General features: G+C 45.6%; 1 protein-coding gene and 1 long non-coding RNA gene across 2 annotated transcripts in view; one reads left to right on the forward strand and one right to left on the reverse strand.

Annotated features, from left to right (window-relative positions):
- The window catches only part of LOC140718815 (uncharacterized), a 212423-nt gene that overhangs the window by 21905 nt on the left and 172795 nt on the right, over positions 1-17723 (reverse strand). The window contains exons 12-15 of the mRNA XM_073033001.1: positions 13302-13415; positions 9308-9400; positions 3316-3423; positions 1709-1801 (exon numbers count right to left, since the gene is read on the reverse strand). Coding sequence (XP_072889102.1) covers positions 1709-1801; positions 3316-3423; positions 9308-9400; positions 13302-13415 — 408 coding nt within the window. The remainder of the gene's footprint in view (positions 1-1708; positions 1802-3315; positions 3424-9307; positions 9401-13301; positions 13416-17723) is intronic.
- LOC140718837 (uncharacterized) overlaps positions 15552-17723 on the forward strand; it is a 49378-nt gene continuing 47206 nt past the window's right edge. The window contains exon 1 of the long non-coding RNA XR_012096807.1: positions 15552-15796. This is a non-coding gene — a long non-coding RNA (uncharacterized lncRNA). The remainder of the gene's footprint in view (positions 15797-17723) is intronic.

A 17723-nucleotide genomic window follows, 5' to 3' on the forward strand; every position in this document is an offset into this window, starting at 1 on the left:
TCCTGAAGAGGGAGACACCCCGTGAGTGCAGAGGCCTCCCCGCCTGCCACTGTGAGCCACACAGTGATAGGCCGCTCACAGACTCCTTCCCGACTGCGATCAAAAGGAAGGTAGTCGGCACTGAGCTCTCGTGCTCCTTTGGCATTCATCTCCATGTCTCAATCTTCCTCACGCTTTCATCAACAATTAGTGGACGCTTTAATCGGTGAAATGGAGTCGAACATTGGCTCACATCCCGTCTCAAAGTTTCTTCACCTTGAGGCCTTCCGAGTACATGCTTGCTTCCTGGAATCTTCTTGAAGAGAGTGAAATGCCGGATCACACAAACGATCTCCTGACTGTAAACTGTAGGCTCAAACTGTTCCAGAAGCACATTAAATATGAACAGATGTAAAAGAAGTAAAACAGACATTTTTGTGGGCTTACTGGAAGATGTTGACTGAGGGAGCATTGGACCTGGTGCCAATCTGACCACTTTAAACTTTAAAATGCCATTGGATCTGTGCTTAGCCTCACAGTCACAAGTGAGTGGTGCGGACAGTCCAGCATCTGTAGGTGTAAACTTCCCACTATTCAGGACATTTACAAGGACAGGTGTGTAAAAAGGGCCCGAAGGATCACTGGGGGCCGAAGCCATCCCAACCACAATCTATTCCAGCTGCTACCATCCGGGAAGCGGTACCGCAGTATAAAAGCCAGGACCAACAGGCTCCGGGACAGCTTCTTCCACCAGGCCATCAGACTGATGAACTCACACTGAATTGAGTGTACTCTATATTACATTGTCTGTTCTATTTATTATCAATTATATTAAGTTTACTATGATTGCACATTGGACATTTAGATGGAGACGTAAAGTAAAGATTTTTTACTCTTTACGTACGTGAAGGATGTCAGAAATAAAGTCAATTCAATTCAATGAAGCGAGTGGAGCAGTGGGCGAAGCACACAGCCTTGTGGCACAGCTGTACAGATGTGATTGCAGAGGAGATGTTGCTCCCAATCTGAACTGACTAGAGTCTACAAGTGAGGAAATTGAGGATCCAGTTGTACAAGAAGTATTAAGGCCTAGGTTTTGGAACTTAGTGATTATCTTCGAGAGGATGATAGTGATGAATACTGAAGAGAATGTTTGACTCATTTGGAACAGGATTTCCTCTCATTTTAACGTTAACCATTTCTGAACTCCAGTAATCCTTTCACTTCTGTTCTGTTTATATTCAGAATGCTTACTTTCTTGTAGATCCTTCCCCCTTCTTACCGATTATGGACTTTGCCAGCTCCCCGTTTACCACCCTCCCTCTCATTACAACACAGGTCCTACCTCAGGTGGACTCTATCCAGTTGGCACAGTTCTTGCCATCCCAGCATTGGCGCCAGTATCTATGAAAAGCTCCCCTTTTCCCCAATTCTCCTGGCCTTCTGCTTCCCTGCACGTTGGGGGATAATCCCGATACGACAAAGCTCAAATTCTTGCTTTCAACTAGGTAGCTAACTCCCTGACACACTGTCTGTAACCGATCTATATTGGGTCAAACCTCCAGCAGGTCTCCCAGTCCCCAGCTGTAGACTGTGGGGCTGAGGACTGCAGGTGCTGGTGTTCCATATAAAGCAGTTCACAATGTACTGACTGAGATACTCATTCCATTCCTGCACTGAGTAACACAGCGACCATTTTAATGTAATTTAAGAATATTTGTGCACATACCTTTCGACACAATCCAGCAAATGAGGGCAATGAGGATGAAGACAAGAGCCACAATGTTACAAATATTCAGGCACCACCACCACTGCTTGTCTTCTAGAGTCCACAGGGAGAAATGAACAACAACATTAGAACTGTTTCAAACTGTTTCAAAACTGATCAACACAAACAGTTCTACATATGTTTCAGTGGACAAGTGTTCCAGATAACAGACATGGACTGGGATTGGTCAGGTTGGCTGTGATAATGAATGTCCTAAACATGAGACAATCCCACCAGGTTGGAAAAGGACCAGGTGTCAGAGCAATGCAGTGAGGGAGGTTCAGAGAGTTCACTCCACTGTCAGTGTGTGGAGATCCCCGGAGAGACTAAAGACCTTGTCGTTAGTTCTGGAAATATATTGTAAAACCTGGGTATCCGTTATCCTCAGGCCGTGAAGATGGAAATGGCAGGAAGACTGCAGTCTCTCTGTGTACACACTGAGCCAATGAGACAAGACCCCACTGTAAGTAAGCTCAGTCGTATTATCCCAGTGATCCAGTGGTCTTGCCAGTGGTGATAATAACCAGTCCCAGCTTCAGCAATGGAGTTACACTGTTTGACTGGGAACCCCGTCCCCATGGTGAATATTGGAACATTACGGCACCTCAATGCTCAAAGGTGTCGGTGGTGAGAGGTGATGCTCTAATCCAAGGTGAAAACGTGACAATATGGGGACAGGCAGGTCAGCATGAAAGATTGGGCATTTAACGGTAAATGAAGGTCGAGGCTGATCGGAGAGCAGACCACGCAGCTTCCGGCTACTTGAAGTTGGTGCTTTCGAGTCGGCGTGATGGCAGCGTGTAGTGAAACCACGAGTGACTGTCTTGGACATTTCTTTTGTGATCGCAAGACCCTGTTGGACATTGATTGCCGCAGGGCTGCTTCCCAGGCAGCGAGGCAGCAGTGTCGCCTCAGTTGTAGTGATGTCTATGCCTCCGTCCTTGGGCTTGTGTTACAGTGTGGGGTCCGGGCTAGGTGAGGGGGTGGGCTCTCCCATTGGTGCTGCCCCACCCCGGTGTTGGCTTGATGGAATTATAGGCTGGACTGCTGGGAACCATCATTTACGGACTTGTCATGCAGGGTCTTGAAAAATGTGTTTTCCAACGTGATTATGTACTTTTATTTACTTTTTTGTTATTTTGAATGCGCGGACATGTTTTTGCACCTTGGCCCAAGGGGAACACTGTCTCATTCAGCTGTATGGTTTGAATGAAAATCAAACCTGATTTCATTTGATTTGATCCTCACCTCGACGCTAACTTGGTGTTATATTATGATTTGACAGCATGATGTGTCAATCATTAATGGATTGACCCTCCCCCCTCAGGGTCACTCCTCCCAAAACCCCCTCTGCAGTCAGGTCAGAGTTGACTCCAGAACAACTCCAGATATTCTGTGTCACCACTTCATATCTCAACCTGTCAATCATGTAGGACAATTGCATTCTGGGTACCACAGGAATCCAGAGACTCTGTGGGGATGGGGGCGGAAGTGTGGGAGGAGTTCATTTTGTCAACATGAGTCACTTGGTATTTCTGCTGAAATGCAAATTAGACAATAACAGGTACCTGGGTATTCTTTCCTTGACCAGCACATGAATATAATAGCATATGCTGTAGCAAACACCAGTCCCACCATCAATGTAATGGCAACTCCTACATCCTCTGGTCTGAGGCCTGCAATTAAAAACAGTTGAATAACTGTATCTGTAACCAAATCAAGGTGATAAGAGGAGAGAATGCTGCCTCTTGAACAGAAGGCTGATGCCCACATGAACTGAAAAACTCAGCTAATTTCCTGTGAAGAGGGACAGCAGTGACCTTCTCCAATTTCACACACCTTTCATCACACTCCGTTCAAGAGCAGATCTCTGCCAATGATCTCGTGCAGTCAGTGTGGGAGGGGATGTGGAACGTGGTTTATACTGAGCAAGGCTGAACAAAAAGCAGTGTGACAGAAACCGACAAGCTGATGAGTGATGCTGGTTTCATATTTCCTCATGATACAGAGGGACGTCACTGACACTTTGTCAGTTCTCAGAGCAAATCTCATCAACCCCATTCCCAACCACCCCCCTATTTCCCTGCAACCTATTTCTAGTCCGTGCTTCACCTGCTACTTGCTGAGGATTCCCAGCAGATTCAGTTTTTAATTCCAGGAGCAGGTGATTTAGTCCCTCGAACTGTTCATGGCTGACAAATGACTCAGCTCCACACGGCCAGTGTTACGGAGGCTTTGTGGGGACGGGGATTGAGACCAGAACCCCCGGGATCCAGATACAGATCTGGGAAATCTACACCACACTCACTCAAATGGCAAAACTAAAACAGAGAATCAGCAGAGTCACGGGAAGGAATGAAGGGAGGGGGAAAGAAAATCAGCACCGGCGGAATAAATGGTTGTTGTCGGGGTGTTCGGGAGCCCTGAGGGATGAAGTTCAGTAACTATTAGCTGCAGGTGTCCCAGTTCAGAGCTGCAGTAGTGAATCCAATTGTTACAGGGGTGGCCAGAAACACATGATGCAGTTACCCTGCTGTTCCACTAGAGGGGAGTGTTGCACAGGGAATGTGATGAGGATGGGGGGTGGGAGATGGACTTTCCTCAGCCTTCGCAGAAAGTAGAGACACTGCTGGGCTTTCTTTGCTATGGAGCTGGTGTTGAGGGACCAGGTGAGATTCTCCTTCAGGTGAACACCAAGAAATCTGGTGCTCTTAATGATCTCTACCGAGGAGCCGTCAATGTTCAGTGATCGCTCTGTGCCCTCCTGAAATCTCTTTTGTTTTGTTCCCATTCACAGACAGGTTGTGGCTCTGCACCAGTCCATTAGCCACTGCACCTCCTCTCTGTGAGCTGACTCGTCGTTCTTGCTGATGAGACCCACCACGGTCGTGTCATCGGTGAACTTGATGATATGGTTCGAGCTGTGTGTTGCAGCACAGTCGTGGGTCAGCAGAGTGAACAGCAGGGGACTGAGCACGCAGCCCTGGGGGGCCCCCGTGCTCAGTGTGATGGTGTTGGAGATGCTGCCTCCGATCCGGACTGACTGAGGTCTCCCAGTCAGGAAGTCTAGGATCCAGTTGCAGAGGGAGGTGTTCAGGCCCAGAAGGCTCAGCTTTCCAATCAGTGTCTGAGGGATGATTGTGTTGAATGCTGAACTGAAGTCTATGAACAGCATCCGAACGTATGTGTCTTTTTTGTCCAGGTGGGTTAGGGCCAGGTGGAGGGTGGTGGCAATGGCATCGTCTGTTGAGCGGTTGGGACAGTACACAAACCGCAGGGGGTCCAGTGAGGGGGGCAGTAGGGTCTTGATATGCCTCATGACGAGCCTCTCGAAACACTTCATGATGATGGATGTGAGTGCAACGGGACGGTAGTCATTGAGACAGGACACTGAACACTCGGCATGGAGCCCGATGGTTGCGGCCTTGAAGCACGTTGGAATGGTGGCGCTGCTCAGGGAGATGTTGAAGATGTCAGTGAGAACATCTGCTAGCTGGTCTGCACATCCTCTGAGCACTCTACCAGGAATATTGTCTGGTCCAGCAGCCTTCCGTGGGTTGACCCTGCACAGGGTTCTTCTCACATCGGCCACGGTGAGACACAGCACCTGGTCATTTGGAGGAGGGGTGGACTTCCTCGCCGCCACGTCATTTTCCGAGTAAGAGAATCTCTTACTATCTTTTCTTTCAGTTAGTCCTGACGAAGGGTCTCGGCCTGAAACGTCGACAGTGCTTCTTCCTATAGATGCTGCCTGGCCTGCTGCATTCCACCAGCATCTTGTGTGTGTTGCTTCCAATTCCTAACTTCCACCCATAGAGACTCTGCAGATAACCCCTCTATGACTTCCTCCTTTTCTACAGCCGTGACCCTATCTCTGATCAGCAGTGCCACTCCCCCACCTCTTTTGCCTCCCTGTCTTTTCTAAACCATCTATAGCTTGGCACTCCAAGTAGCCATTCTTGCCCCTGAGTCATCCACGACTCTGTAATGGCCACAACATTAGATCTCCAAGTACTTATCTACGCTCTAAGCTCATCTTCTTTGTTCATAATACTCCTTGCGTTAAAATAGACACATCTCAAATCATCAGTCTGAGCGCATCCCTTCTCTATCACCTGCCTATCCTGCCTCTCGCACTGTCTACAAGCTTTCTCTATATGTGAGCCAACCGGCTCTTCCTCTGTCTCTTCAGTTTGGTTCCCGCCCCCCAGCAATTCTAGTCTAAACTCTCCCCAACAGCCTTAGCAAAGCTGACCATTGGTTCCCCTCGGATTCAAGAGCAACTCGTCCTTTTTGTACAGGTCACACCTGCCCCAAAAGAGGTCCCAATGATCCAGAAATCTGAATCCCTGTCTCCTGCTCCAATCCCTCAGCCATGCATTTATCCTCCACCTGATTCTATTCCTGTACTCACTATCACATAACTCAGGCAGTAATCTCGAGATCACTACCTTCGAGGTCCTGCTTCTCAACTTCCTTCCTAACTCCCTGTAGTCCGATTTCAGGACCTCCTCTCTTTTCCTACCTACGTCTTTGGTCCCAATATGTACCACGACCATAACAAATGTTTGTTGTCAGGGTGTTCAGGAGCCCTAAGGGATGAAGGTCTTGTTATAGGGAAGGCCAAAAACACAGGATGCAGTTACCCTGCCGTTCCACTAGAGGGGAGTGTTGCACAGGGAATGACATCACGTGACCCTGACATGGAAATGATGGGGCAGGAGGGTGACCGGCACCCACAGTTCCAGTTACATTTGTACAGTGTGTGTTACTCCTTCTTCACCCCAGGAAAAGGGATTCCCAGTTGGAGAACACGAACAAACCAATGTTCTGCAATTAAATTTCCTGCCCCACGTTTCCCAGTCCCAGATGCCCTCAAGCAGCAGCAGGACTATCTCCCCATGACCTTTTATTAAGACCATAAGATATAGGAGCAGAATTAGGCATTTGGTCCATCAAGTCTGCTCTGCCATTTCATCATGGCTGATCCAATTTTCCTCTCAGTCCCAATCTCCCTGTATCCTGTATCCCTTCATGCCCTGACCAATCAAGAATCTATGAACTTCTTCCTTAAATATGCCATACATAAAGACTTGGCCTCCACAGCTGCATGTGGCAAAGAAATCCACAGATTCACCACTCTCCGTCTGAACAATTCCTCCTCATCTCCATTCTGAAAGAACTCCGCTCTATTCTGAGGCTGTGTCTTCTGGACTTCAACCTCCCACCATAGGAAACATCCTCTCCACATCCACTACATCAAGGCCTTTCACCATTCGATAGGTTTCAATGAGGTCACTCCTCATTCTTCTGAATTCCAGTGAATAAAGACCTGGAGCCATCAAACGCTCTTCATATGACAAGCCATTCAATCATGGAATCATTTTCATGAATCTCCATTGAACCCTCTCCAGTTTCAGCACATCCTGTCTAAGATAAGGAGCCCAAACCTGCTCACAATACTCACCAGTGCTTCATAAAGTTTCAACATTACATCCTTGTTTTTCTATTCTCGTCCTCCTGAAATGGATGCTAACATTGCATTTGTCTTCCTCATCACAGACTCCACCTGCAAATTAACCTTTAGGGGAATCCTGCACAAGGACTCTCAAGCCCCACTGCACCTCATTGTTTTGTATTTTCTCTCCATTTAGAAAATAGTCAACCCTTTCCCTTCTTCCAGCAAAGAGCATGACGATACAGTTCCCGACACTGTATTCCATATATTCCATCTGTCATTTCTTTCCCATTCTCTTAATCTCACTGTCCTTCTGTAGTCTCTCTACTTCCTTAAAACAACCTGCCAATCTATTTATCATCCTATTGTCTACAAACTTTGCAACAAAGCCATCAATTCCATCATCCAAATTATTGAATAACGTGAAAAGAATCGGTCCCAACACAGACCCCTGGAACACCACTAGTCACACTGTTACCTGCCTTTCCTACAATACTTTTTGCTTTGAAACATATGCAGCTCAGGACACCAGTCGCACTGTGCTCAAGCTTTCTATCTTCATCTGCGGTCTTACCAACATCTGCCTCCACAACCTCTCCAATGACTGTTCTGGCACTCTGGTTCCCATCTCCCTGCAACTCCAGTTTAAATCCCACCATGAAGCATTAACAAACCTTCCCTCTCCAGTTCAGAGGTAAACGTCCCTTCTGTATCAGTCTCACCACAGTGATATACCTGTTGTTGAAGGGGATGGCCACAGGGGTACTCTCCACTGGTTCCTTAACCTCTTTCCCCTTCCTGACTGTCACCCAGTTTCCTGTGTCCTGCACCTTGGGTGTAACTACCACTTGATATGTCTGCTCTATCTCCCCCTCAGCATCAAAAAAGATCTGGAATTCATTCAGTTCCAGCTCCAATTCCTTAACACTGTTTGTTAGAAGCTGCAGCTGGATGCACTTCTCCCAGTTGTAGTTGTCAGAGACACTGGAGATCTCCCTGCCTTCCCACATCACACAAGGGGAGCATTTCACTATCCTGCCTGGCATCTCTACTGTTCTAACTGGGCAAATATATAGAAGAGAAGGGGGAAAAAAACCCTTAAAATTGTGTTTTCATTGCTTTCTCTGAGTGAAGCCTCAAAGAGCTAAAGTCTCGAGATCACCACTCTGACGATGTCCACTAAGACGATGGACACTGTGCTTGTCCCTGCTTTCCTTTAACTTGCTCTCGCTAATCAATCCCAAACACTGACTGGTGACTTGTCACTAAACCGTCACCTGCTGCTGCCTTTTATCCTCGAGAAATAAACCAGATTGATGTACCCTCCTCTCCTAACTTCTGATGTCTGGATTCTGATGCTGGTCAAAGCTCTTTTTCTTGTAAAATTTGACTTCTTGTAAAATATAACTGCATCACCCTTTAACTGTCTCAGATCCATTCAGCACAGCCCTAGTTTCTGCAGATTCTGCTCAGTAAATGTACACCAGAATCCTTAGAGACCAGCTTCTTCTTCCTGTGATTTGGGACACAAAATTCCTGTCTGTCTCCAAGACCTATTAAGGACTTGTCAGAATCCTGATGCCCACATGAATTTGTCTGGCTGAAGAGTGGCATTTATCCCTGGTTTTGCTCATTCCCATCTATTAATCCCTGTTGACCACAAAGCTGCTCCCACTTCTCCTTGCTTTATTGGGAAATGTGGTCATGCAACCCGTCACCCCTCCGTCAATCTGAGACAAGTTGTAATCCAAACACAGATCCTTGCAGGACACCATTAGTCTCATTCTCCCAACATGGGCCACATAATCTCCTGCAAATTATCCCCACACTCTGCCTTGTCCCATTGAGGCAACTGTCTGCTCAGGTCAACATTTTGCCTTCAGTTCCATGAGCATCAGTGAAATGCCATTAAAGTCTAAACCTCCAGCAGATCCCCTTGTGGGAAAGGACTTCAGCTGTGGGACTGAGGACTTCAGGTGCTGGTGGTCCTGGTAATGCAGTTCACAACATCCTGACTGAGATACTCACTTCATTCCAACCAAACTCCAGAGAACAGAGTTCATCATTTACATGAAAATACAGAATAGTATTTCAGTACATACCTTTAAACGCCATCCAGGAAATTGTAGCAATTATGATGACAATGAGAAAACCAACATTATAGACCGACATCCATCTTTGAAATGTATCTTTATCTTTGGATAAATGAAAATTAATCAGTTTGAAAGCCATAGTAACAGATCTACACAAAATATTTCACATAAGCATCGATTTACAATGTGTTCTTGGTAATGAAGATGGACCCTGAGTCAGTCAGGCTTCTTAAACACAGGGAAACCCAACCAGTTCAGAAATGGAGCAGAAATCAGAACACCGGACTGAAGAAAGTCCAGGGATCTCTCTCACACTGGCAGCAAGCAGAGAATCCAGGAAACAACAGATAAACACAAACAAACACGTTTGATAACTTCTGTAATCCCTTATCGAGTGTCTGCACATGCAGAATTGGCAGATACACTGCAGTCTCCCTGTGTACATATCCAGCAGATGAGGTAACAATCCACTGCAAATCAGCTATGTATTATTCTAGAGATGGTGAAGGTTTCAGTTGATGTGGTCCTGCCTGTGGTGACAATACCCAGCCCCAGCTACAGCACTGAAGTTCCACTGTGAAGCCTGTTCTGTTGTTGAGGACTGAACCATCACCACACCCAGGTGCTCAAGGCTTCAAACAGTGTTCTGGTCCAAGAAAAAACTGAACTCATTGTGAGTGCAGACTAAACTGTCCAAATGCTGGGACATTTAACATGGATAAGGATAGTGGTTGTCCAGGAAGTCCATCGGTAACCAGTGACACATGTCTGAGGGATTGTCCACCATAAGATCCAAGGGACACTTTTCCTTCACCCAGATTTTTAATTTATTCACTCTGATGGGTTCAGTAATTGTTGTTTAGAAGGCTACAAGACCATAAGACATAGGAGAAGAATTAGGCTATTTGGCCCAAAGAGTTTGCTCTGCCATTCAATCATGGCTAATTCTTTTTTACTCCTCCACAGTCCCACTCCCTGACCTTCTCACCGTCACCTTTAATGCCTTGGTCAATCAACAATCTATCAATTTCCACCTCAAATACGACCAGTGACCTGGCCGCCACAGCTGCCTGTGTTAACAAATTCATCATCTTCTGGCCAAAGAAATTTCTCTGCATCTGTTTCAAATGGACGCCCCTCTATCCTGGGGTTGTGCTCTCTTGTTCTAGACTTCCCCAACATGGGAAACATCCTTTCCACATCTACTGAGTCTAGGCCTTTCAAAATCCTTCTAAATTCCAGTGATTACAGGCCCAGAGCCATCAAACGTTCATCATATGATAACCCTTTCATTCCCGGAATCCTCCCTGTGAACCTCCTCTGAACCGTCTCCAATGCCAGCACATCTTTTCTTAGAGGAGGAGCCCAAAACTGTTCACAATACTCAAGGTGAGGCCTCACCAGTGCCTTATAAAGCCTCAGCATCACATCCCTGCTCTTGTATTCTATTCCTCTTGAAATGAATGTTAACATTGCATTTATCTTCCTCACCACTGACTCAACCTGCAAGATAAACTTTAGGGTGTTCTGCACAAGGATTCCCAAGTGCCTTTACATTCCACCTCGTTTGTTTTTGTCTGCCACGATGCACACCAACATCCCCTTAGGCCCCCTTACGATGGCCCATTCTGTGTTTTGGAATGGAGGGAAAAGACTTTCATCATTGATAAGAGGGATAAACCTGAACATATTTCAGAAGATCGCCTTAAACCAGCCCACCGAGATTTGGAGTATTCCACTGCCATGCCCCTGCCATCACCTCTGGACGAGCACAGGACCCGAGCCAGGCTGCTGATCCGAGCTTCAGACAGGCTCACAATGCTGGTTTTAGTTAATTCCAGAGGGGCCTGTGTAGGTAACGTGATTGGCAGAAATGTACATAATTCAGAACCATCCACATTGAGTTGGAGTTTCACTTTAAGAGGCTGGTCTGACGAGATGACATTATTATGTAAAGAGTTTTAGCACGTTTTTGTGTGTTGGTTTGGGAGTTCAATAAAATGTGTTATGGGTTTCATTAAACTTAAAACGTCTCACTTCATTTTATTTGTGAAAACCTACATTAATCTCTCATCTGAGTGTCTGCTGTGGTGGAGCCTCCATCTGCACTCCCTCAAATGAGAGATGCAAGTGTGGGTGTGTCCTCAGTGAAAAATGGCTTTAAACGCCCATCGTCAGATCTGGCTGCACCCTATTCAGCATCATCAGGTCCTGCTCTCCTTCACCAATTGTTTATTCAAAGTCTATGCAGAAATGCAAAGAGAACCCCTAATTCATCACAGTTTCCACAATTCACCATGCTGAAATATTCTAACAATGTGCACTGAACCCATGAATGGCTGGGATTCAGACTGTGCATCTGCCCCTGTAGTTTCCCTACTTCCCTTTGCCCACTGGACCAACCCTCCCAAATGTCCCTCGATGCCCTGGTGTTGAAATTGCATTGAGTCTGGATTCTATCTATTTCTTTTTTATGCTCAACCCTCCTTCTGTTAGATCCTGTTCATCACCAACCTCCTCTCCTGGTTCCAATGTTAATGCCATTGCTAATAGTTCCCTCTCCTCAGGTATTGTTCCTCACCCTTTCACATCTCCCATCACCAGCTCTGTGCACAAAGCAAAAGGCAAGACCCCACTTTCCTTACCACAGGGAAGGAGGCCATTCAGCCCATCTATACCAGTTCACTCAGCTGTCCATTCCTGATTACTTCTCATTGAAACCATTTCTCTCCACATCCACATCAAGTCTACCACACTTATGCTACTGCAATTGACAGAAACCAGGTAACCTAGCAACCCATCTTTCTGGGATCTGTGCCCATGAACATTGAGAGTTGTCAGTTCCTCTCCATGCCTTAGTCTTCTGTTTACTGTTTGTTCCTTTGCCTAGTTTGCCCTCTCCAAAAGCACTGCTGTAAACATTTCCAGACTGAATTCCATTTCCTCTTTTGTGTATCCAAGGAGACCGGTGATATCTTCCTGTGACCCAGACCTTTCTTCTTCACTGTCAACCAAACTGCTGATATTGTGATCAACAGGAAACTTCCTGATTGTGTTCCTCGATTCAAGTTCAAATCATTGACATGAACCTTAAACAACAAGGGATCTATTACTGAGCCCTGCTTAACTCACCACACATGGCCCTCCAGACACTGAAACTCCCATTGATCCTCACTGTTTGCTTCCTCCCTCTGAACCAATTTTTATTCCAACACCATCTTTTCTTGGATCCCATGGACATTTAGTTTCTTGAGTACGCCAAGAGGAAATTTAACAAAACTTTGCTAAAATCCATGTCATGAGGAGGGGCTTTACCACTCTCTCACCTCCCCTTCATCAGGATTAATGAGCAACTTTCAAGTTATTGTCATTCAACCGTATACATGTATACCATCAAATGAGACCACTTTCCTCTGGATTAATGTTCACAACACAGAACATGTAACTCACGTGCATAACACAAAGTAATATCACCACAAATAAATTAACCATTAACAAGGTGCATATATTATCATGGGGGATGGGGGTGGGGGTTAGACACAATCTCCTCAGGGAATGGAGATGCTGCTCTGCTTTCTTAACCAAAGAGGTGGTGATGAGGGACCAGGTGAGATCATCTGTTATGTGACTCTCAGAAACTTGGTGCATTTAACTCTCTCCATGGAGGAGCCACGTGTGTGCAGTGAGGAGTGGTCCCTCACTCCTCACCTCTACATCATGAGTCACAGCACCTTTGACAACATAATGTGTGTAACACAATTGAGTTGAGACATTTTACCCTCAAGTACCATCTCTGACGCCAGGTCAGAGGTGACTCCGGAATCGTTCCAGCAGTGGTGTCACTGTGAAACACCACTCCACAACTGGGCACAAATACAGAGGAATTTCATCCCTCATGTCTCGGGGGGGCGGGGGGGGGGGGTAATTTTTCTTTTAAAATGAACTGCAATTTCCTTGAAGAGATGTCTGAAGTTTAAACACAAGTGTAGACAATAACACTTACCTGCGTACCAAAATGCTTTCCACCCAAGAATCACAAATGAAATAAAATCCACTAGAAGCAACACCACCATTGTGATTGACACAGCAAATGTGACAGTGTCCTTGCTGTAAAAACCTGCAATTACAAATACATTCAAATCAGCAAACATGCAACAATACACCAGAAAAATGAGCAGGAGAGCTGCCAATTGTTGCCACAACCAATTTGTTCCCCTTATCTCCTGCAGGGAAGAGATGTGCTCATCACTGCCCAGTCTTGTCAACCTTGACTTCTGGTCTGCACCGACTGACTCTAGCGGCTGTGCTGGGTGAACAAGCCACTGATTTGTTACGCCGGCCAAGAACAGACTGACTCACTCTCTCTTCCTCAGTCAGTATTTCCCTGTTACCTGCTGCCAATATTCTGCACTGGGTGCTCCTTCTGGTGATGAGATGGCCAAATTTTGATGAGTTCACTATCAGAAGCCCCTGCCTCTCCCCCATCCCTTCCTCTCATGGGCCACTCTCCTGTCCGATTGGATTCATTTGTCAGCCATTTGCCTTTTGCACCTATTACCTCCCAGCTTCTCACTTCACCCCCTCCCCCACCCACCTACCTCCCCCTGCACATGGCTTCACCTTTCACCTCGTACTCTTCCCCCTCCCCCCACATTCCTATTCAGGCTCTTTCTCCTTTCTTTCTGGTCCTGATGAAAGGTAGCCCGAAACATCAACTCTTTATTCCTTTCCATAGGTGTTGTCAGACCTCCTGAGTTCCTCCTGCATTCTGTGTGAGTTTCTCTGGATTTCCAGTATCTGCAGAATCTCTTGTGTTAAGGACCACAATCCATTGTTCTTTTGCAAGAAGATAATAAACACAAGAAAATAAGAGGGGAGTCGGTCACTCAGCTCCTTAAACCTGCCCCACCATTCAATACAATTGGAGCTGATCTGTCCCAGGCACCATCTCCTCTTCTATCCCAGTCCCACACAATCCTGAATTCCCCAATCTGTCAAATATTTATCCATCTCTTTAAATACCTCCCAACTGCTTGTGGTGGGAAAAGCCACTCATCCCAGGAATTACTCATATGGATCACTTTTGGACTGCCTGCAGTGTCAGTGCAATTGTGTTTAAACAAGGGGACCAGAACTGTGCACAGTACCAAGCGGGTCTCCAACACTCTGCACAACTGTAACAGTACTTCCTCATTTCTAAACTCCAAATCCTTATATGTCACCCCTGTTCCTAATTACTTGCTGCACCAGATCTTTTGTGATTCCTTTACAAGAACATCTTGATCCCTCTGCAATTCACTCATTTACAATTCCTCTCCATTGACATTACAGTCTGATTCCTCTTACTCAAGGGCCCCACCTCACACTTTCCTGTATTAAACTCCATGTGCTGCGTTATCACCCACTCATTGACAGACAGACAGACACACTTTATTGATCCCGAGGGAAATGGGGTTTCGTTACAGTCGCACAAACCAAGAATAGTGTAGAAATATAGCAATATAAAACCATAATTAATTAAATAATAATAGGTAAATTATGCCAAGTGGAAATAAGTCCAGGACCAGCCTATTCGCTCAGGGTGTCTGACACTCCGAGGGAGGAGTTGTAAAGTTTGATGGCCACAGGTAGGAATGACTTCCTATGACGCTCAGTGTTACATCTCGGTGGAATGAGTCTCTGGCTGAATGTACTCCTGTACCTAACCAGTACATTATGGAGTGAATGGGAGACATTGTCCAAGATGGCACGCAACTTGGACAGCATCCTCTTTTCAGACACCACCGTCAGAGAGTCCAGTTCCACCCCCACAACATCACTGGCCTTACGAATGAGTTTGTAATGATAGGATATCTATCATTATATCTATCTATCTAAGTGGATATCTATCTATCGATATCCTATTGTACAGTCCGAATTTCCTCATTGGAACTTGCTTTCCCTCCAGTTTTGAAGAATTTCAGTATCTGTTTATTACATTATATTTCTCAATAATTAGAAACTCTGCTCGCCCGTGGGTACTGGATCACTGGTGCTTTTAGATATTGTTATGTACCCCTAGGGTTCATTTTTTTTCTGTGGTCTGTCACTTTAAAACACCAAAAGAATTGAGACTAACTTTTGTTTTTTTTGGATTTCTACTGACTGCAGAAATGCTGGGTTGCTATGGTGAGCAGTGATTGTTCATACAAGTGGCAGCTTGTTTTGAATAAGCAAGGTCAGGTGATTCCTCTTATAGACACAGAGACACACAGTTAGAGTCAAGATGGATTCCGTCAATGAAAGGCACCAGTGAGTCGGTCGCTGGTTTAAACTTTCAGTGGCCCAAAAGGGGTGAGTTAAGATCGATCCCGAGTATTTGATATATGACTCTCACAAGTTTTCTGCAACTAGAACAAGTTCGCAGGAAGAGAAGAGAGGAGAAGAAGGTTTGGAACAGAAGAAGCCTAGTGACAAAGACATCGCTGTTTGGACTCTCTCTCTAAGTAGCCCCTAAGGGTGAGTTTGTTTCCATTCAGCTATGGAAGTGTGATTGTCACTTAGTTAATCTACAGGAGTGGGTTCTCTGGTGAGGGGAAAACCTTTGTGAGTACCACGTGTTTATTTACCCTTTGTCTGCGTGTGGTATTTCACTGAAGAAAGGCACCCCTGTGGCAAATCACTGTTGGAGTTATTTCGTATGTCGTGGAACTGGATAAGTGGCTTTCACGTTGTGTGTTTGGGGTAACCCTGTGGAATCTACCACTGTGTCGACCCTTGCCTGGGTGGTGGTTCCCTTGAAGATGGTCCCCTTTGTGATAAGATACTGTTGGTGATAATCCACATGTGGATTCGGTTTGAGTATCCTGTGGCCACCACTTTGAGATGTCCCGTATCTGAATTCAGGTGTGGTACCACTTGTGTTGAAAGTCACTGTCGGTGATACTTCGTGTGTGGAGTGGAACAACTTTGCAGATAAAACCTACTGCTATTGTTATTTTGTATTGCTGTCGTGGAATCTCGATGTAATTGCCTTCTCACAACATTCACCTTTGGATTACAAATCTCTCTCTCTTCCCAACAACAGTAATCTCGTGCATTGAACTGAACTTTCCTTATACACCATCATAAGGCCGTAACTCTTGGGGAAGTTTTCGAGTGCTGCATGGGGTTTGGGAGGAGTTGTTAAACTGGAGTTGCATCTGGATGGGAACCAGAGTGTCAGAACAGATAGTGGAGAGGTTGTGGGGACAGACGGGAATCAAAAGGTTGAGCATGGAGCGACTGATGTCCTGAGCCGTGTATATTTCAATGTAAGAAGTATCATAGGAAAGGCAGATGAGCTCACAGCATGGATCAACACCTGGGAATATGGTTTTGTAGCCATTAGGGAGACTTGGTTGCAGGAGGGGCAGGACTGGCAGCTCAATATTCTGGGGTTCCGTTGTTTTAGACACAACAGAGTGGGAGGGATTAAAGGAGGAGGGGATATTTTACTATTCAAGGATAATATCCTGGCAGTGTTCAGCCAGGCCAGACTGGAGAACTCATCTAGTGAGGCATTATGGTGGAACTGAGGAATAAGAAAAGTGTGAACACGTTAATGGGGCACATTACAGATTATACGAAAGTCTGTGGGATTTAGAGGAACAAATTTATGGAGAGATCGCAGACTGTGGCAAGAAATATAAGGTTGTTATAGTTGCTGATTTTAGCTTTCAATATATTGACTTGGACTCCCATAGTGTCAAAGGTCCATACTGGATAGAGTTTGTCAAAGGTGTTCAGGAAATTTTCTTAATCAGTATTAGAAGTCCCAACGAAAGAGTGTGTGATACTTGATCTGCTGTTAGGGAACGAGATAGGAAAGGTGACAGAAGTGTGTGTAGGAGAACACTTTGCATCTTGTGATCACAATGTCATTAGTTTTGAAGAAAATATGCAGAAAGGTAGGTCTGGTCTGCAGGTTAAGTTTCTAAATTGGAGAAATTTTGATGGTATAGGAGAAGATCTAGTAAGTGTGGATTCAGACAGGATTTTTTCTGGCAAATGTGCACTCGGTAAGTGGGAGGTCTTCAAAAATAAAATTTTGAGAATACAAAGCTTGTATGTGCCTGTCTGAATAAAAGGTAAAGATTACAGGTGTGGGGAACTTTGGTTTCCAGGAGATATTGAGGCCTTGTTTATGAAAAAGAGGTACATTGCAGGTACAGGCAGGTAAGAACAAATGAGGTGCTCAAGCAGTATAAGAAATGAGAGAACAGTTACGAAAGAAATCAGGAGGGTGAAAAGAAGGCTTGAGGTTGCTTTAGCAGACGAGGTGAAGGAGAATCCTGAGGGACTCTACAGATATGTTCAGAGCAAAAGGATTTCAAGTGACAAAATTGCTCCTCTGAAAGATCAGAATGGTAATACATGCGTGGAGCCAAAAGTGATCGAGGAGATC

The sequence above is a fragment of the Hemitrygon akajei genome, chromosome 2 (assembly GCF_048418815.1).
Source record: "Hemitrygon akajei chromosome 2, sHemAka1.3, whole genome shotgun sequence".
Lineage (NCBI taxonomy): Eukaryota > Metazoa > Chordata > Chondrichthyes > Myliobatiformes > Dasyatidae > Hemitrygon > Hemitrygon akajei.